The sequence below is a fragment of the Somniosus microcephalus genome, chromosome 10 (genome assembly GCF_052327205.1).
Source record: "Somniosus microcephalus isolate GS21.2 chromosome 10, FLI_Smic_1.0, whole genome shotgun sequence".
Classification (NCBI taxonomy): Eukaryota; Metazoa; Chordata; class Chondrichthyes; order Squaliformes; family Somniosidae; genus Somniosus; species Somniosus microcephalus.
Genome location: NC_140996.1, coordinates 226,559,989 through 226,575,607, shown reverse-complemented (window position 1 = coordinate 226,575,607; position 15,619 = coordinate 226,559,989). Strand labels below are relative to the sequence as shown.

The window sequence follows — 15,619 nt, the reverse complement described above, 5'->3', positions numbered from 1 at the left end:
CACTCCAACAGTGCAGCACTCCCTCAGTACTGCCCCTCCGACAGTGCAACACTCCCTCAGTACTGCCACTCCAACAGTGCAGCACTCCCTCAGTACTGCCCCTCCGACAGTGCGGCGCTCCCTCAGTACTGCCACTCCGACAGTGCAGCGCTCCCTCAGTACTGCCCCTCCGACAGTGCGGCGCTCCCTCAGTACCGCCACTCCGACAGTGCAGCACTCCCTCAGTACTGCCCCTCCGACAGTGCAGCGTTCCCTCAGTGCTGCCCCTCCGACAGTGCAGCGTTCCCTCAGTACTGCCCCTCCGACAGTGCAGAGCTCCCTCAGTACTGCCCCTCCGACAGTGCAGCGCCCCCTCAGCACTGCACTGGGAGTGTCAGCCCAGATTTATGCGCGCAAGCCCCTGGAGTGAGGACTTGAACCCACAGCCTTCTGATTGTAGAGGCGAGAGAGTGCTGCCCACTGAGCCACAGTTGGCACTGTGTGAGCATTTCCAAAGAAGCATTTCCAGGAACATTTCCTGTGAACTTTATTGTAAAGTCTTCTCATTTTCTCCCTTCCCCTCTGAAGGTGCTAGCTCAAGCTGTGTATGGTTCCAAGGTCAAATCCGAGCAGCCATTCTTTATGCGTGAGCTGAAACAATGTTAGCAGGTCATTCGCCCACGGAGGGCATCACAACCCAGCCAGATCCTGCCCCAATCTGATGTCCACACATGTCAACTTTCCACCAGTGGGTTGTGCAAACTCTGACTGCTTTTTCCCCCCCTGTACCTAGGTATCAGAGATAAATGTAGAGTACCGACCACCACACCATCTGATTGGGAATCAGTTGCAAATCATAGAATCATAGAATCACAGAAGGAGGCCATTCAGCCCATCGTGCCTGTGCCGGCTCTTTGAAAGAGCTCTCCAATTAGTCCCACTCCCCCCTGCTCTTTCCCCACAGCCCTGCAAATGTTTTCCTTTGTAAGTATTTATCCAATTCCCTTTTGAAAGTTCCTATTGAATCTGCTTCCACCGCCCTTTCAGGCAGCGCATTCCAGATCACAGCAACTCGCTGCGTAAAAATATCTCTCCTTATCTCCCCCTCTGGTTCTTTTGCCGATTATCTTAAATCTGTGTCCTCTGGTTACCGACCCTCCTGCCACTGGAAACCGTTTCTCTCTATCTACTCTATCAGAACCCTTCATAATTTTGAACACCTCTATTTAATTTCCCCTTAACCTTCTCTGCTCTAAGGAGAACAATCCCAGCTTCTCCGGTCTCCCCACCTAACTGAAGTCCCTCATCCCTGGCACCATATGTAAGAAAGTAAAATTCCATTGATTATAATTTTTTTTAAATAAAAGCAGGAAGTGCTGGGAATACCGGTTGGGCCAGTCTGCACCTTTAAAGGGAACAGACAAGACAGCCATTCCGGCGTAACCCTGCGTTACGCACCGTGACTGAGGATGGAGAAACTGGGAGGAAGGAATGGAGGGCTGGATTTTACCAGCCCTGCGGAGGCGGGTTTGGAGGCAGGACTGCTGGGAAAATCCCCAAGAATAGGAGCGGGTCCCAAACCCACTCCTAACCCACCTCCAACCAATCTTCCCAGGAGTCGGGTTTCCGATTTGCACAGGGACCCGACCCCTAGCGGTGGGAAGAGGATTATAGCCACTTAACTGCCTGTTGACAGGTAGTTAACAGGCAGTTAAGAGGCTTTTTCCAATTTTTCAACTGCTGCTGGGGGCTTCCAGACGTCGGGGAACCCCGCCAGGGTAAGTGAGGCGTGCTGTGGGTCTGTTATTATGCTGGTGTTTGGATGACAGCTGTAGAAGTGGTGTGAAGGATGCAATGGGACACTGGTTAGTTTCAGAGATAAGGACATGTTGCGAAAGTAATTTTTAATGTGGTTAGATGTTTCTGCAGGTGACAAGCTGTGAAGTGTTTGTGTAGCCTCATCTCATCGGGAGAAGTGACAGATGGCTTCTGCCATCTCAGCTGCAGCTGCCATCTATTTTATCCTAAGGAGAGAGTAATTGGAGAGCCTGGGTGCAAGGGCTCACCTTTGGACAGTGATTGTCAGTGTTTGACAGCACCTCAATGCTGTCAAACACTGTCAAATCATCTGTCAAACAAGCGTGGTGCATATGCCTTTCAGAAAACCGGCAGATGAAGCGTCATCAACTGACGTCATCTGACACTGGCTTTCCCTTAATTGGCCGGCAAGCCCGCAGGGCGGGTTTAACAAGGCCAATCAGGGCAAAATAGCGTCTGCGGGTTGGATGTCGCTGGGGGCGGGACTAGAACCCGGAAGGCAGCAGTCCCGCCCCCAACGCGTCTCGGTGAGTAAAATCCAGCCCGGAGTCTCTATTGGAGGTGAGTTGGGGAGAAGCATTGTCCAGGTAGTTGTGGAGTCAGTGGGCTCATTATAAATGTTTATGGAAAGTCATAAAATGGAGAGAGAAAATCCGAAATGGAGAGAGAAATGTTCAGGATTGGAATGGATGGACTTAGCAAATGGATGGGGTGAATGGAAATTGGAAGATTAATTGTTGAAACTCTCCAGATAAGAGGGAGCATAGAAAGCAAAGAAATCATTTTTTTACGCAGCGAGTTGTTGTGATCTGGAATGTGCTGCCTGAAAGGGCGGTGGAAGCAGATTCAATAGTAACTTTCAAAAGGGAATTGGATAAATACTTGAAAAGGAAATAATTGCAGGGCTCTGGTGAAAGGGCGGGGGAGTGGGACTAATCGGATAACTCTTTCAGAGAGCCGGCATAGGCAGGAGGGGCTGAATGGCCTCCTCCTGTGCTGTAAGATTCTATGATCTGTCTGCACTGTGGTTTTTTCTCCGTGTAGTCACAGTGTACGATTAGTGACCCAGCACGCATAACCTTGCTGTATTATAACATCAAGGGATCTCTCTGAGATGAACTCAAGTATTTCTTGATAAGCATGGAGCAAGCAGATAGAACAATGTTCTATCATCATAGGCAGGCGGTAACCACCTCTGCTTTAGATAGTTCCCCTTTTTTTCACCCTCCCCCCCTGTCCTCTCCACTCTCACTGTCTCCACCCTCCCCTCCCTGTCCTCTCCACTCTCACTGTCTCCACCCTCCCCTCCCTGTCCTCTCCACTCTCACTGTCTCCACCCTCCCCTCCCTGTCCCCTCCACTCTCACTGTCTCCACCCTCCCCTCCCTGTCCTCTCCACTCTCACTGTCTCCACCCTCCCCTCCCTGTCCTCTCCACTCTCACTGTCTTCACCCTCCCCTCCCTGTCCTCTCCACTCTCACTGTCTTCACCCTCCCCCCCTGTCCTCTCCACTCTCACTGTCTTCTCCCTCCCCTCCCTGTCCTCTCCACTCTCACTGTCTTCCCCTCCCCTCCCTGCCCCCTCCACTCTCACTGTCTTCACCCTCCCCTCCCTGTCCTCTCCACTCTCACTGTCTTCACCCCCCTCCCTGTCCTCTCCACTCTCACTGTCTTCACCCCCCTCCCTGTCCTCTCCACTCTCACTGTCTTCACCCTCCCCTCCCTGTCCTCTCCGATCTCACAGTCTCCACCCTCCCCTCCCTGTCCTCTCCACTCTCACTGTCTCCACCCTCCCCTCCCTGTCCTCTCCACTCTCACTGTCTTCACCCCCCTCCCTGTCCTCTCCACTCTCACTGTCTTCTCCCTCCCCTCCCTGTCCCCTCCACTCTCACTGTCTTCACCCTCCCCTCCCTGTCCTCTCCACTCTCACTGTCTTCACCCTCCCCTCCCTGTCCCCTCCACTCTCACTGTCTTCTCCCTCCCCTCCCTGTCCTCTCCACTCTCACTGTCTTCTCCCTCCCCTCCCTGTCCTCTCCACTCTCACTGTCTCCACCCTCCCCTCCCTGTCCCCTCCACTCTCACTGTCTTCACCCTCCCCTCCCTGTCCCCTCCACTCTCACTGTCTCCACCCTCCCCTCCCTGTCCTCTCCACTCTCACTGTCTTCACCCTCCCCTCCCTGTCCTCTCCACTCTCACTGTCTCCACCCTCCCCTCCCTGTCCCCTCCACTCTCACTGTCTTCACCCTCCCCTCCCTGTCCCCTCCACTCTCACTGTCTTCTCCCTCCCCTCCCTGTCCTCTCCACTCTCACTGTCTCCACCCTCCCCTCCCTGTCCCCTCCACTCTCACTGTCTCCACCCTCCCCTCCCTGTCCTCTCCACTCTCACTGTCTCCACCCTCCCCTCCCTGTCCCCTCCACTCTCACTGTCTTCACCCTCCCCTCCCTGCCCTCTCCACTCTCACTGTCTTCACCCTCCCCTCCCTGTCCTCTCCACTCTCACTGTCTCCACCCTCCCCTCCCTGTCCTCTCCACTCTCACAGTCTCCACCCTCCCCTCCCTGTCCTCTCCACTCTCACTGTCTTCACCCTCCCCTCCCTGTCCTCTCCACTCTCACTGTCTTCACCCTCCCCTCCCTGTCCCCTCCACTCTCACTGTCTTCACCCTCCCCTCCCTGTCCTCTCCACTCTCACTGTCTTCACCCTCCCCTCCCTGTCCTCTCCACTCTCACTGTCTTCACCCTCCCCTCCCTGTCCCCTCCACTCTCACTGTCTTCACCCTCCCCTCCCTGTCCCCTCCACTCTCACTGTCTTCACCCTCCCCTCCGTGTCCTCTCCACTCTCACTGTCTTCACCCTCCCCTCCCTGTCCTCTCCACTCTCACTGTCTTCACCCTCCCCTCCCTGTCCTCTCCACTCTCACTGTCTTCACCCTCCCTCCCTGTCCTCTCCACTCTCACTGTCTTCACCCTCCCCTCCCTGTCCCCTCCACTCTCACTGTCTTCACCCTCCCCTCCCTGTCCCCTCCACTCTCACTGTCTTCACCCTCCCCTCCCTGTCCTCTCCACTCTCACTGTCTTCACCCTCCCCTCCCTGTCCCCTCCACTCTCACTGTCTTCACCCTCCCCTCCCTGTCCCCTCCACTCTCACTGTCTTCACCCTCCCCTCCGTGTCCTCTCCACTCTCACTGTCTTCACCCTCCCCTCCCTGTCCTCTCCACTCTCACTGTCTTCACCCTCCCCTCCCTGTCCTCTCCACTATCACTGTCTTCACCCTCCCTCCCTGTCCTCTCCACTCTCACTGTCTTCACCCTCCCCTCCCTGTCCCCTCCACTCTCACTGTCTTCACCCTCCCCTCCCTGTCCCCTCCACTCTCACTGTCTTCACCCTCCCCTCCCTGTCCTCTCCACTCTCACTGTCTTCACCCTCCCCTCCCTGTCCCCTCCACTCTCACTGTCTTCACCCTCCCCTCCCTGTCCTCTCCACTCTCACTGTCTTCTCCCTCCCCCTCACTGTCTTCTCCACTCTCACTGTCTTCTCCCTCCCCCTCACTGTCTTCTCCCTCCCCCTCACTGTCTTCTCCCTCCCCCCTCACTGTCTTCTCCCTCCCCCTCACTGTCTTCTCCCTCCCCTCTCACTGTCTTCTCCCTCCCCCTCACTGTCTTCTCCCTCCCCTCTCACTGTCTTCTCCCTCCCCCTCACTGTCTTCTCCCTCCCCCCTCACTGTCTTCTCCCTCCCCCCTCACTGTCTTCTCCCTCCCCCCTCACTGTCTTCTCCCTCCCCTCTCACTGTCTTCTCCCTCCCCTCACTGTCTTCTCCCTCCCCACTCACTGTCTTCTCCCTCCTCTTTCCCCATCTCCACCTCTGCCCTTGCTTTTCTCCCCCTCCCCTCCTCTCCTGCATCCCCTCCTTTACCCCTCCCCGCCCCATACATTAGTTCCCCACCTTCTAACCCTGTTTAACTTGAAAAATCCCAATTCAAACTAACTGTGGGAAACATCACGGGAGGTCGACTAGTAAATATAAAATATAATGTTGTAACACCCACAGTCCATTGAATTCAAAGGGTAACACCATGACAGTAATGGTAATGGCTGCTATTCTTACTTCCCCAGGAGAATGGTGCTATTATATCCTGAGAAAGCCTGTCATTCCTGCTTGCCCCAGAGGTGACACTGTAGCTTCCCTCAGCCTGTTACAAGAAGCACGGCTAATAGACAAACCGTGCCCTCCCCCTGACCATAAGCAATGCATCGGACATTGACTAATATTCTTAGAAACAGTTAACCTTTGGGTTTAGCCCGTGTACCTGCTCGGCTTGCTGGGATGTTGCTATTTCTCCGTTCTCTTGCGCCTTCGTGAACGCCTCATAGAAGGACATCTCCTCTGAAGCCATTGTAATTGTCAAAACAGCGTCATATGCTGCTAGCAGCTTGCTGTTGTTCCTCAGCACGGAGTAAGAAGCATTCTTGTGGGGAAGACTGTAGAGTAACGTGTCGTATGGTACAAAGACGTACCTCCCGTCTGTCAGCCCCATGTCGTGGGCTTTCTGCAGGAAGACTGCCTGCTCCCCACCTCCAATGAGGACCGAGTGCATGCACATGACAATAACTGGAATACAGAACAACCACGTTAGTGTTACCTTTCAAGGGCCAAGGTGTTGAACAAACATCAACAGAAAGCAGCCCGCTAGATCGGCAGCGCATCCACCACCTTAAACATCCACTCCCTCCACCACCTTAAACATCCACTCCCTCCACCACCGGCACACTGTTTCTACAAGATGCACTGCAGAAACTCACCAAGGCTTCTTCGTCAGCACCTCCCGAACCCGTGACCTCTACCACCTGGAAGGACAAGGGCAGCAGGCGCATGGGAACACCACCACCTCCAAGATCCCCTCCAAGTCACACACACCATCCCGACTTGAAAGCATATCGGCTGTTCCTTCATCATCGCTGGGTCAAAATCCTGGAACTCCCTCCCTAACAGCACTGTGGAAGTACCATCACCACACGGACTGCAGCGGTTCAAGAAGGCGGCTCACCACCACCTTCTCATGGCCAACTATGGATGGGGAATACATGCAGGCCTTGCCAGCAACGCCCACATCCCGAGAATCAATTAGAAAAAAAGATGTCTATCCAACAGAGCAAAGGTCCCCAGTGCCTCACTGGGTAATGTGGTAATGAACCACACAGAGCAAGAGAGTCCCAGCTTCACTCCCTGGTCTGTGCAGAATATTCCAATCTCAGCCACGACGAGGGTTAGCCTCAACATCCCCGGGCTAGGAACGCAGGAAAGGCCAACTAATGTCCCAGCTTGCTTCCTCTCTATTGACCCTTGTTGGATGGACCCTTCTATGGCCCTCAGTTGAGGGCAGGGTCAGTTGTGATTAACCTCCCCGCCCTTCGCCTCTGTCGAACAGCCTCATTGTTAAGGCTCGCACATAACGAAAGGCCACTTGGATGAGGTACTGGAGGGCAGGGAACGCAGGGAACGCCCATGGAACTGGACCCAGCAAGAGTCACATCCATCAGAAGAGGAAGGAGAATTGTGGGGGAGGGGGAGCAGAGCAAATCAAATTTTAATAATCAGCAGTCTTAAAGGGACTATGTCATCCAAGACAATCAGTCAAAATAATATGGCTTCATTCATAAAAGGTAACATGGCGAAAAGGTGCATGTGGTAACTGTATCATGATCATTCAAAAACTGTTTCTTAAAGCTGTATTACCCCACAATCAATACAGTGCTCGGTGAAATAAAAAGCTCCTGAAGAAAAATCATGGTGAAGGATATAAAACTTGAAAATGATTTAATAAGAAGGATAATTTTTTAATACATGAAATAATTGGTTATTCTGCCCTTGCTAAACCGGCTCTATCTCAGCATGGACAGCCCTGCTTCACACTTTCGTGCTTCATCAGTTGTGCAGTCTAGGTGCTCATAGAAGAACGTAAGAATGCACGGAGCATGAAAAGACCATACAGCCCATTATCCCTGCTTCTTCGATGGGCCCCTGATGACCCCCTAGCACTGTCATCACATCACAGGGAGCAAACCCGAGTTCTGCCTGAATTAACAACACAAGAATTAGGAGCAGGAGTCGGCCATACGGCCCCTCGAGCCTGCTCTGCCATTTAATAAGATCATGGCTGATCTTCAACCTCAACTCCACTTTCCCGCCCGATCTCCATATCCCTCGATTCCCTTAGGGCCCAAAAATCTATCGGTCTCAACCTTCAATATACCCAATGACTCAGCATCCACAGCCCTCTGGGGTAGAGAATTCCAAAGATTCACAACCCTCTGAGTGAAGAAATTCCTCCTCATCTCAGTCCTAAATGGCTGATCCCTTATCCTGAGACTATGAGCCCTAATTCTCCAGCCAGGGGAAACAGCCTCTCAGTATCTACCCTGTTAAGCCCTCTAAGGATTTTATACATTTCAATGAGATCACCTCTCCTTCTTATAAACCCCAGAGAATATAGGCCTAGTCTACTCAATCTCCAGATGTGGTCTCAGCAAAGCCCTATATAATTGAAGTAAGACTTCCTTACTCTTATACTGCCACCCCCTTGCAATAAAGGCTAACATACCATTTGCCTTCCTAATTGCTTGCTGTACCTGCATGCTAACTTTCTGAGATCATGTACAAGGACACCCAGATCCCTCTGAACACCAACATTTACTAGACTCTCACCTTTCAAAAATGATTCTGCTTTTCTTCTTATTCTTCTTACCAAAGTGGATCATTTCACACTTCCCTACATTATATTCAATTTGCCACCTTCTTGCCCACTCACTTAACCTGTCTATATCTCTTTACAGACTCTTTGGGCTGGATTTTGTCAATGGGGACGTGATGGAGGCGGGACTCCCACTTTTTGTGTTGTAGTCCCTCCTCCATCGATTTGTGGCCAACCCACGCGATTTTCCCTTGATTGACCTTGTTGAGCCCGCCCAGCGGGCTCAGCAGGTCAATTAAGGGACACCCGGTTACAGGTGACGTCACAGATTGACATTTCATCTGTCAAGAGCTTTCGACAGATGAAATATCAGCGTTTGACAGCTCTGTGAGGCTGTCAAACACTGACAATCTGACTTCTAACTTGAGTCCTTCTCCACAGACTCAGTTAGAAATCTCTCCAGAACAGAAAGCAGAACGCTGCAACTTTTGACAGCTCGCGGCCATTCTGCTTTCTGTGCCGGTGAGATGAGGGACTCCCGAGACCTGAAGGGTGGAAGCCTGCATTAGTAAGTAAAGGTAAGTAAAACTTATTTAAACACTTTACACACACCAAACACACTTACCTCTGCACTCATGCACCAATCACTCTCCTGAACCCTCCAAGCCCTTCAGTCCATTGGCCCACTTTGCTAACTTGGCGTGGTTCGGAGCCGTCGGGCAGCCCACACTTCAGGGCTAAAAATAGGGATTAGGCAAAAAACTGCTAACAGGCAGTTAATTGGTACTGATCCCCTTCCCGCCTCGGGGAGGCGGCTCCCAGCACAGGTCAAGTACCCGCCTCCTGGGAAACGGGCATGGAGGCGGGTTGGGGGCGGGATGGGTTCATGCCCCCCGATTCTGCAATTTTCCCCCCACTCCCGCCTCCAAACCCGCCTCCACGGGGTTTGGAAATTCGAGCCCTTTGTGTCCTCCTCACAGCTTACTTTCCCTCCTAGCTTTGTATCATCAGCAAACTTGGATACATTGCACTCAGTCCCCTCATCTAAGTCATTGATATAGATTGTAAATAGCTGAGGCCCCAACACTGATCCTTGCAGCACCCCACTAGTTACAGCCTGCCAACCTGAAAAAGATCTGTTTATCCCTACTCTCTGTTTTCTGTCCGTTAACCAATCCTCAATCCATGCTATTATATTACCCGCGATCCCATGTGCCCTTATCTTGTGTAACAACCTCTTGTGTGGCGCTTTATCGAATGTCTTTTAAAAATCCAAATATACTACATCCACTGGTTCCCCCTTATCTACCTAGTTACACCCTTTAAAAACTCTAATAGATTTGTCAAACACAATTTCCCTTTCATAAAACCGTATTGACTCTGCCTAATCATATTATCATTTTCTAATATCAAAATCAAAATCAACATCAAAATTTACATCATGGATCCCAGGGATTGGATAGCTGAGCTACAAGGAGAGACTCAGGAAATTGGGAAATGTTCAAACTGGAGAAAGGAATGCTCAAAGTTTGCCAGATTGTAAGGGCAGTGGATAAACTCTAACACATTGTTTGACTTAACCTCGCACTGTAACCAGAGGTGACCACAAAGTCAAAGCTCAGACAGGAAAGGTAACCAGGCAAGTTTAAGGTTAACTATTTTACCCAGCAGTTGGGGGAATGGGCTACTCGTGGAAACATTCGAGGTGGAGAAGCGTGTCAACAAATGTAAGTAGCAGCTGCTGGAAAGAAATGAATGAGGGGGTACAAGGGTTAGAAGGGAAGATGTTCGTCTTCGCCTCTATCACCATTCACCTGGTGGTTGGGTCACCCGCCCTCTGTAGAACCCGCCCGATTTTCATTCCACTGATTTCAAATCAGACGGGACAGTAAAGGTCGGGCAATCTGCTCCACCGGATTAACACCCAGATGGTGGAGACGTAAATATACCCCGGAGAACAATACGGGATTTTCTGAACTGGTGTACCAGTCAGGTGGACTTCAATAGATTCTCCCCATCTTGTACATCCCTGTACAAGATGGGGAATAAATCCTTCAATGCAAAAAACCCTACTCTACTCTACTCAGAAAATAACATTCTGGGATTCAGTATCTGAGTAATTTGAGACGTGACGTGATGTGACGTGTGGTGAGTGTAGCATTGCTCGGGAGCAGCAGGTAACTTCGGAGCTATGGTCAACAAAGCTCTCCACCACTGGGGCTTTTCCTCGCCTGGTGTCTGGCCCTGTTGTAGACTCATTGATGGAGATTGATCGCTGTGATTAGTCAACAACTCCATTAGTCTTGTAAAATATGACTACCAGGATGGTAGAAGGCCAACTAGATGGACCTTGGTCTTTTTTCATCTAGCAATTCCTATGTCCTATTTTCCTACGTTCCTACTCGATTAGACCTTTGGAGCAAAGTCCATAAATTGTTCGAAAAGGAAATTAGATGGTTACTTGAAAAACAGGAGTATTAAAGGGTAGGGAGAGCGAGTAGGTGAATGGGAAAGAAAACACCAGCACAAAGTTGATAGGCCCAATGGCCTATTTCTATGGTGGAACATTCTATGATGGAATACCGTGTGGGGAAGTGGGAAGTTATCCACTTGGTAGGAAAAACAAAAAAGCAGAATATTTTTTGAATGGTGAGAGACTGGGAAATGTTTGCATTCAGAGGGACCTGGGTGTCCTTGTACATGAATCACAGAAAGTTAACATGCAGGTACAGCAAGCAATTAGGAAAGCAAATGGTTTGTTAGCTTTTGTTACAAAGGGATTAGCGTATAAGAGTAATACTACAATTATACAGGGCATTGGTGAGGCCACACCTGGAGTACTGTGTACAGTTCTGGTCTCCTTACCTAAGGAAGGATATACTTGCCATCGAGGGAGTGCAACGAAGGTTCACCAGACTGGTTCCTGGGATGAGGGGATTGTCCTATGAGGAGAGATTGAGTGGACTAGGCCTATATTCCCTAGAGTTTAGAAGAATGAGCGGTGATCTAATTGAAAAATTCTTACAGGGCTTGACAGAGTTAATGCTGAGAAAAAGTTTACCTGGCTGGGGAGTCTAGAAGACGGGGGTCACAGTCTCAGAATAAGGGGTCGGCCATTTAGGACTGAGACGAGGAGAAATTTCTTCACTCAAAGGGTTGTGAACCTTTGGAATTCTCTACCCGGTTGATAAATTTTTGAATATTAAGGGAATTAAGGGGAATGGGGATAGTGCAGGAAAGTGGAGATGAGGTAGAAGATCAGCCATGATCTTATTGAATGGTGGAGCAGGCTCGAAGGGCCAAATGGCCGACTCCTGCTCCTATTTGTTATGTTCTTATGATCTGCATGTGGGCGTAAAAAGCACAATAAAGCAATTTAGTTGTATTTTTGCTCTTTCCAGGCCCCTATTACTTCTGGGAGGTGTCCAAAAGTGCCATGAATCTAATTACCCTTTGATTTTTCCCTCCTTTGGTCTACTCGGAGACTGCCTGGACTGAGATAGGGATTTCGGGAACTCAGTGGGGGTAATTTTGACTTTGGGCACAAGTGTATAACAAGCGATATCGGATTAATGACTGTTATACATCTCTACGGATTTTCATCTCCATTGACTTCAATGTATAACGGGCGGTTGACCGGATATCGCCCGTTTCATACTATCACCCAAAGTCCAAATCACCCCCATTGTGTGGGTGAGGGGAGAATGATGGGGTAATCCCACAACCTGCCCACTCTATGCCATGCTCCCCGTATTGACTCAACCACAGGCTGGCTTAAACAGGCTGCCATCTCACCTTTTATTACACAGAAACCTTTGAAACAAAAACAGATGTTTTTGCTTCATGTTTCTCTGGAGCTGATTGTTTTAAGGTAGTTCGGCATCCCAGCCTCTTCCCCATGGTGGACTATGCTAGCTTTTCAAATCAGGCTATTGCTGGCTATCTCAAGGACAGCCAACCCATACAAGACCCCATAGCGATGACATCACCCCTTTAATGTGCAATATACTATTAATTAATTCCAAAGCACATGGCAATATAAGAATTTCCTGGATTTGACAGACCCATATAAGAGCTATTAGCCTACATCTCCTACACCATCTCCAACAAGACAGAGTGTGACCATCTCCCCATGGCATTCAATGGCATTACCCCACCATTTACATCCTGGGGGTCGCCATTGACCAGAAACTCAACTGAACCAGCCATATGAATGCTGTGGCTACTAGAGCAGGTTAGAGGCTGGATATTCTGCAATGAGTGGCTCACCTCCTGAATCCCCAAGGCCCCTCTACCATCTACAAGGCACAAGTCATGAGTGCAGCTCCAACGGCACTCAAGAAGCTCAATGAATCCAGAACAAAGCAGTCCATTTAATCGGCAGCACATCCACCACCTTATTCATCTACTCCCTCCACCACCGGCGCACCGTGACTGCAGTGTGTACTATCTACAGGATGCGTGGCAGCAACTCGCCAAGTCCTCTTCAGCGGCACCTCACAAACCTGTGACCTCTACCACTTAGAAGGACAAGGGCAGCAGGCGCATGGGAACACCACCACCTCCAAGTTACCCTCCAGGTCACACACCATCCTGACTTGGAAATATATCGGCCGTTCCTTCATCGTCGCTGGGTCAAAATCCTGGAACTTCCTCCCTAACAGTGCTGTGGGAGCACATTCACCACCACCTTCTCAAGGACAACTAGGGGTGGGCAATAAATGCTGGTCTTGCCAGCGACACCCATATCCCTAGCAAGATATTTTTGAAAAATCCCCGAAGATCAGAAAGCGTAATGACACTCGCGGTCTAGGATTCACAGGTTGGGCAAGGCACTGCAGGACACCCAGCACCTGTGGAAATAGCTGCTAGCATGAGGAACCAACCTTCACCAGCGGAGGGGAGAAAATTGGAAAAATAGAAAGGCTTGAAGGTTCCTGAAGTAATCACTGTTACTCCAGGTGATTGAGGTAAATGTAGGTTATGGCCAACTCTCTACTCGTGTCCAACTGGCTCTCTCAGTTTCCAGAGTCTAACTCTGTACCTCTCCTAAAAATTAACTTGAGCAATCTGTACTTTAAGCTCAGTGAAGAGACAGGAGTCATCGAGTATATCTACCCAAAGGAGTGAGAGGCAATGAGATTCTCTGGTTTAATGATTCAGCTCAGCTCAGTTGATCGCTCTCTTGCCTTTGGGTCACCAGGTAGTGGTTTTCGAGTTCCATGCCAGGAATTAAGCACATGATCTAGGCTGATGCTCCAACATTGCACGGAAGGAATGCAGCATCGTCAGAGGTGCTGACGTAATAAAGACTCACTACGCACTTGGTTGTACATAAAGCAAGGCTTTAATCGACTTGTAAAACATGGAGGTCTAGTTAGTAGTCACTAGCTTCCTATTTCCAGATTGTCTCTGGTCAACTTGGGCCCACGCCCGAGTATTTATACTCCTCGGACGGCGCCCTCAGCTGGCCGTTCAATAGTACTTCCTGAGTTACTTCTTGTAGAAGTTGCGATTTATGACAGGTGCCATGCTTCAGATGAGATTATGAACCAAGGTCTTGTTCGGGCGAATGCTAAAAAGCTGTCATGATAAAATGTCAGGTTTGGTCTTCTACACCCGAGTCCACCTTGTGAATGAAAGGCTGGACGCTGAAGGCTGGGGAGCTTGGAGACTTGTTTGTTTGTTTTTTTGTTTTTTTTATTTGTTTATGGGATCTGGGTGTCGCTGGCAAGGCCAGCATTTATTGCCCATCCTTAGTTGCTTTGAGAAGGTGGTGGTGAGCCGCCTTCTTGAACCGCTGCAGTCCGTGTGGTGAAGGTGCTCCCACAGTGCTGTTAGGGAGGGAGTTCCAGGATTTTGACCCAACGACGATGAAGGATCGGCGATATACTTCAGGATGGTGTGTAAACTTGGAGGGGAACTTGGAGGTGGTGGTGTTCCCATGCGCCTGCTGCCCTTGTCATTCTAGGTGGTAGAGGTCGTGGGTTTGGGAGGTGCTGCCGAAGAAGCCTTGGCGAGTTGCTGCAGTGCATCTTGTAGATGGTACACACTGCAGCCACGGTGGTAGAGGGAGTGAATGTTTAAGGTGGTGTATGGGGTGCCAATCAAGCGGGCTGCTTTGTCCTGGATGATGTTGAGCTTCTTGAGTGTTGTTGGAGCTGCACTCATCCAGGCAAGTGGAGAGTATTCCATCACACTCCTTACTTGTGCCTTGTAGATGGTGGAAAGGCTTTGGGGAGTCAGGAAGTGAGACACTCGCCGCAGAATACCCAGCCTCTGACCTGCTATTGTTGCCATAATATTTATGTGGCTGGTCCAGTTAAGTTTCTGATCAATGGTGACCCCTAGGATGTTGATGGTGGGGTTTTCGGCGATGGTAATGCCGTTGAATATTAAGGGGAGGTGGTTAAACTCTCACTTATTGGGGATAGTCATTGCCTGGCACTTCTGTGGCGCGAATGTTAACTGCCACTTATCAGCCCAAGCCTGAACGTCGTCCAGGTCTTGTTGAATGAGGGCATGGACTGCTTCATTATCTGAGGAGTTGTGAATGGCGCTGAACACTGTGCAGTCATCAGCGAACATCCCCATTTCTGTCCTTATGTTGAAGGGAAGGTCATTGATGAAGCAGCTGAAGATGGTTGGGCTGTAGCTGTGTCCATACCCACAGGACTTCTTTTACTTGGAGTTGAGTTCCAAATGGCCATTTTGTGTAACGTTCTTGGGATCAGTAAACCCTAGTGCTCTGTACTTTTTTTTTCTAGATTTGTTCTCAGGATGTGGGCAATACTGGCAAGGCCGGCATTTATTGCCCGTCCCTAGTTACCCTGAGAAGATGATGCTGGGCCCTATCCTTAAACCGGTGCTGTCCTTGTGGTAATGGCACTCCAGAAATGGCAGGGAATTCCAGCGTATTGTCCCAGGATTCCTTTCTATGAGCTGATTCCAATCCCTTTATGTATTTCCTGAATGTCTATGACAAATCTAATTGCTGGGAGCTGGGATTGAATGGAGCTTTGCATTATTAATTTGGTAAATCACAAATTATGTCCAGATATTTGGTGAAGGTGCTTGAGAGTGGCATCAACAACTTGCATTTCTATTATGCCCCTTACATGCAGGAAGATATCTCAAA

General features: G+C 50.1%; 1 protein-coding gene across 6 annotated transcripts in view; it reads right to left on the bottom strand.

Annotated features, from left to right (window-relative positions):
• The window catches only part of gucy2f (guanylate cyclase 2F, retinal), a 104,692-nt gene that overhangs the window by 79,169 nt on the left and 9,904 nt on the right, over positions 1-15,619 (bottom strand). For all 6 annotated transcript variants that reach the window (XM_085999686.1, XM_085999684.1, XM_085999688.1 and 3 more), the window contains exon 3: positions 6,100-6,401. In XM_085999686.1, the coding sequence (XP_085855812.1) occupies positions 6,100-6,401 (302 nt within the window). The remainder of the gene's footprint in view (positions 1-6,099; positions 6,402-15,619) is intronic.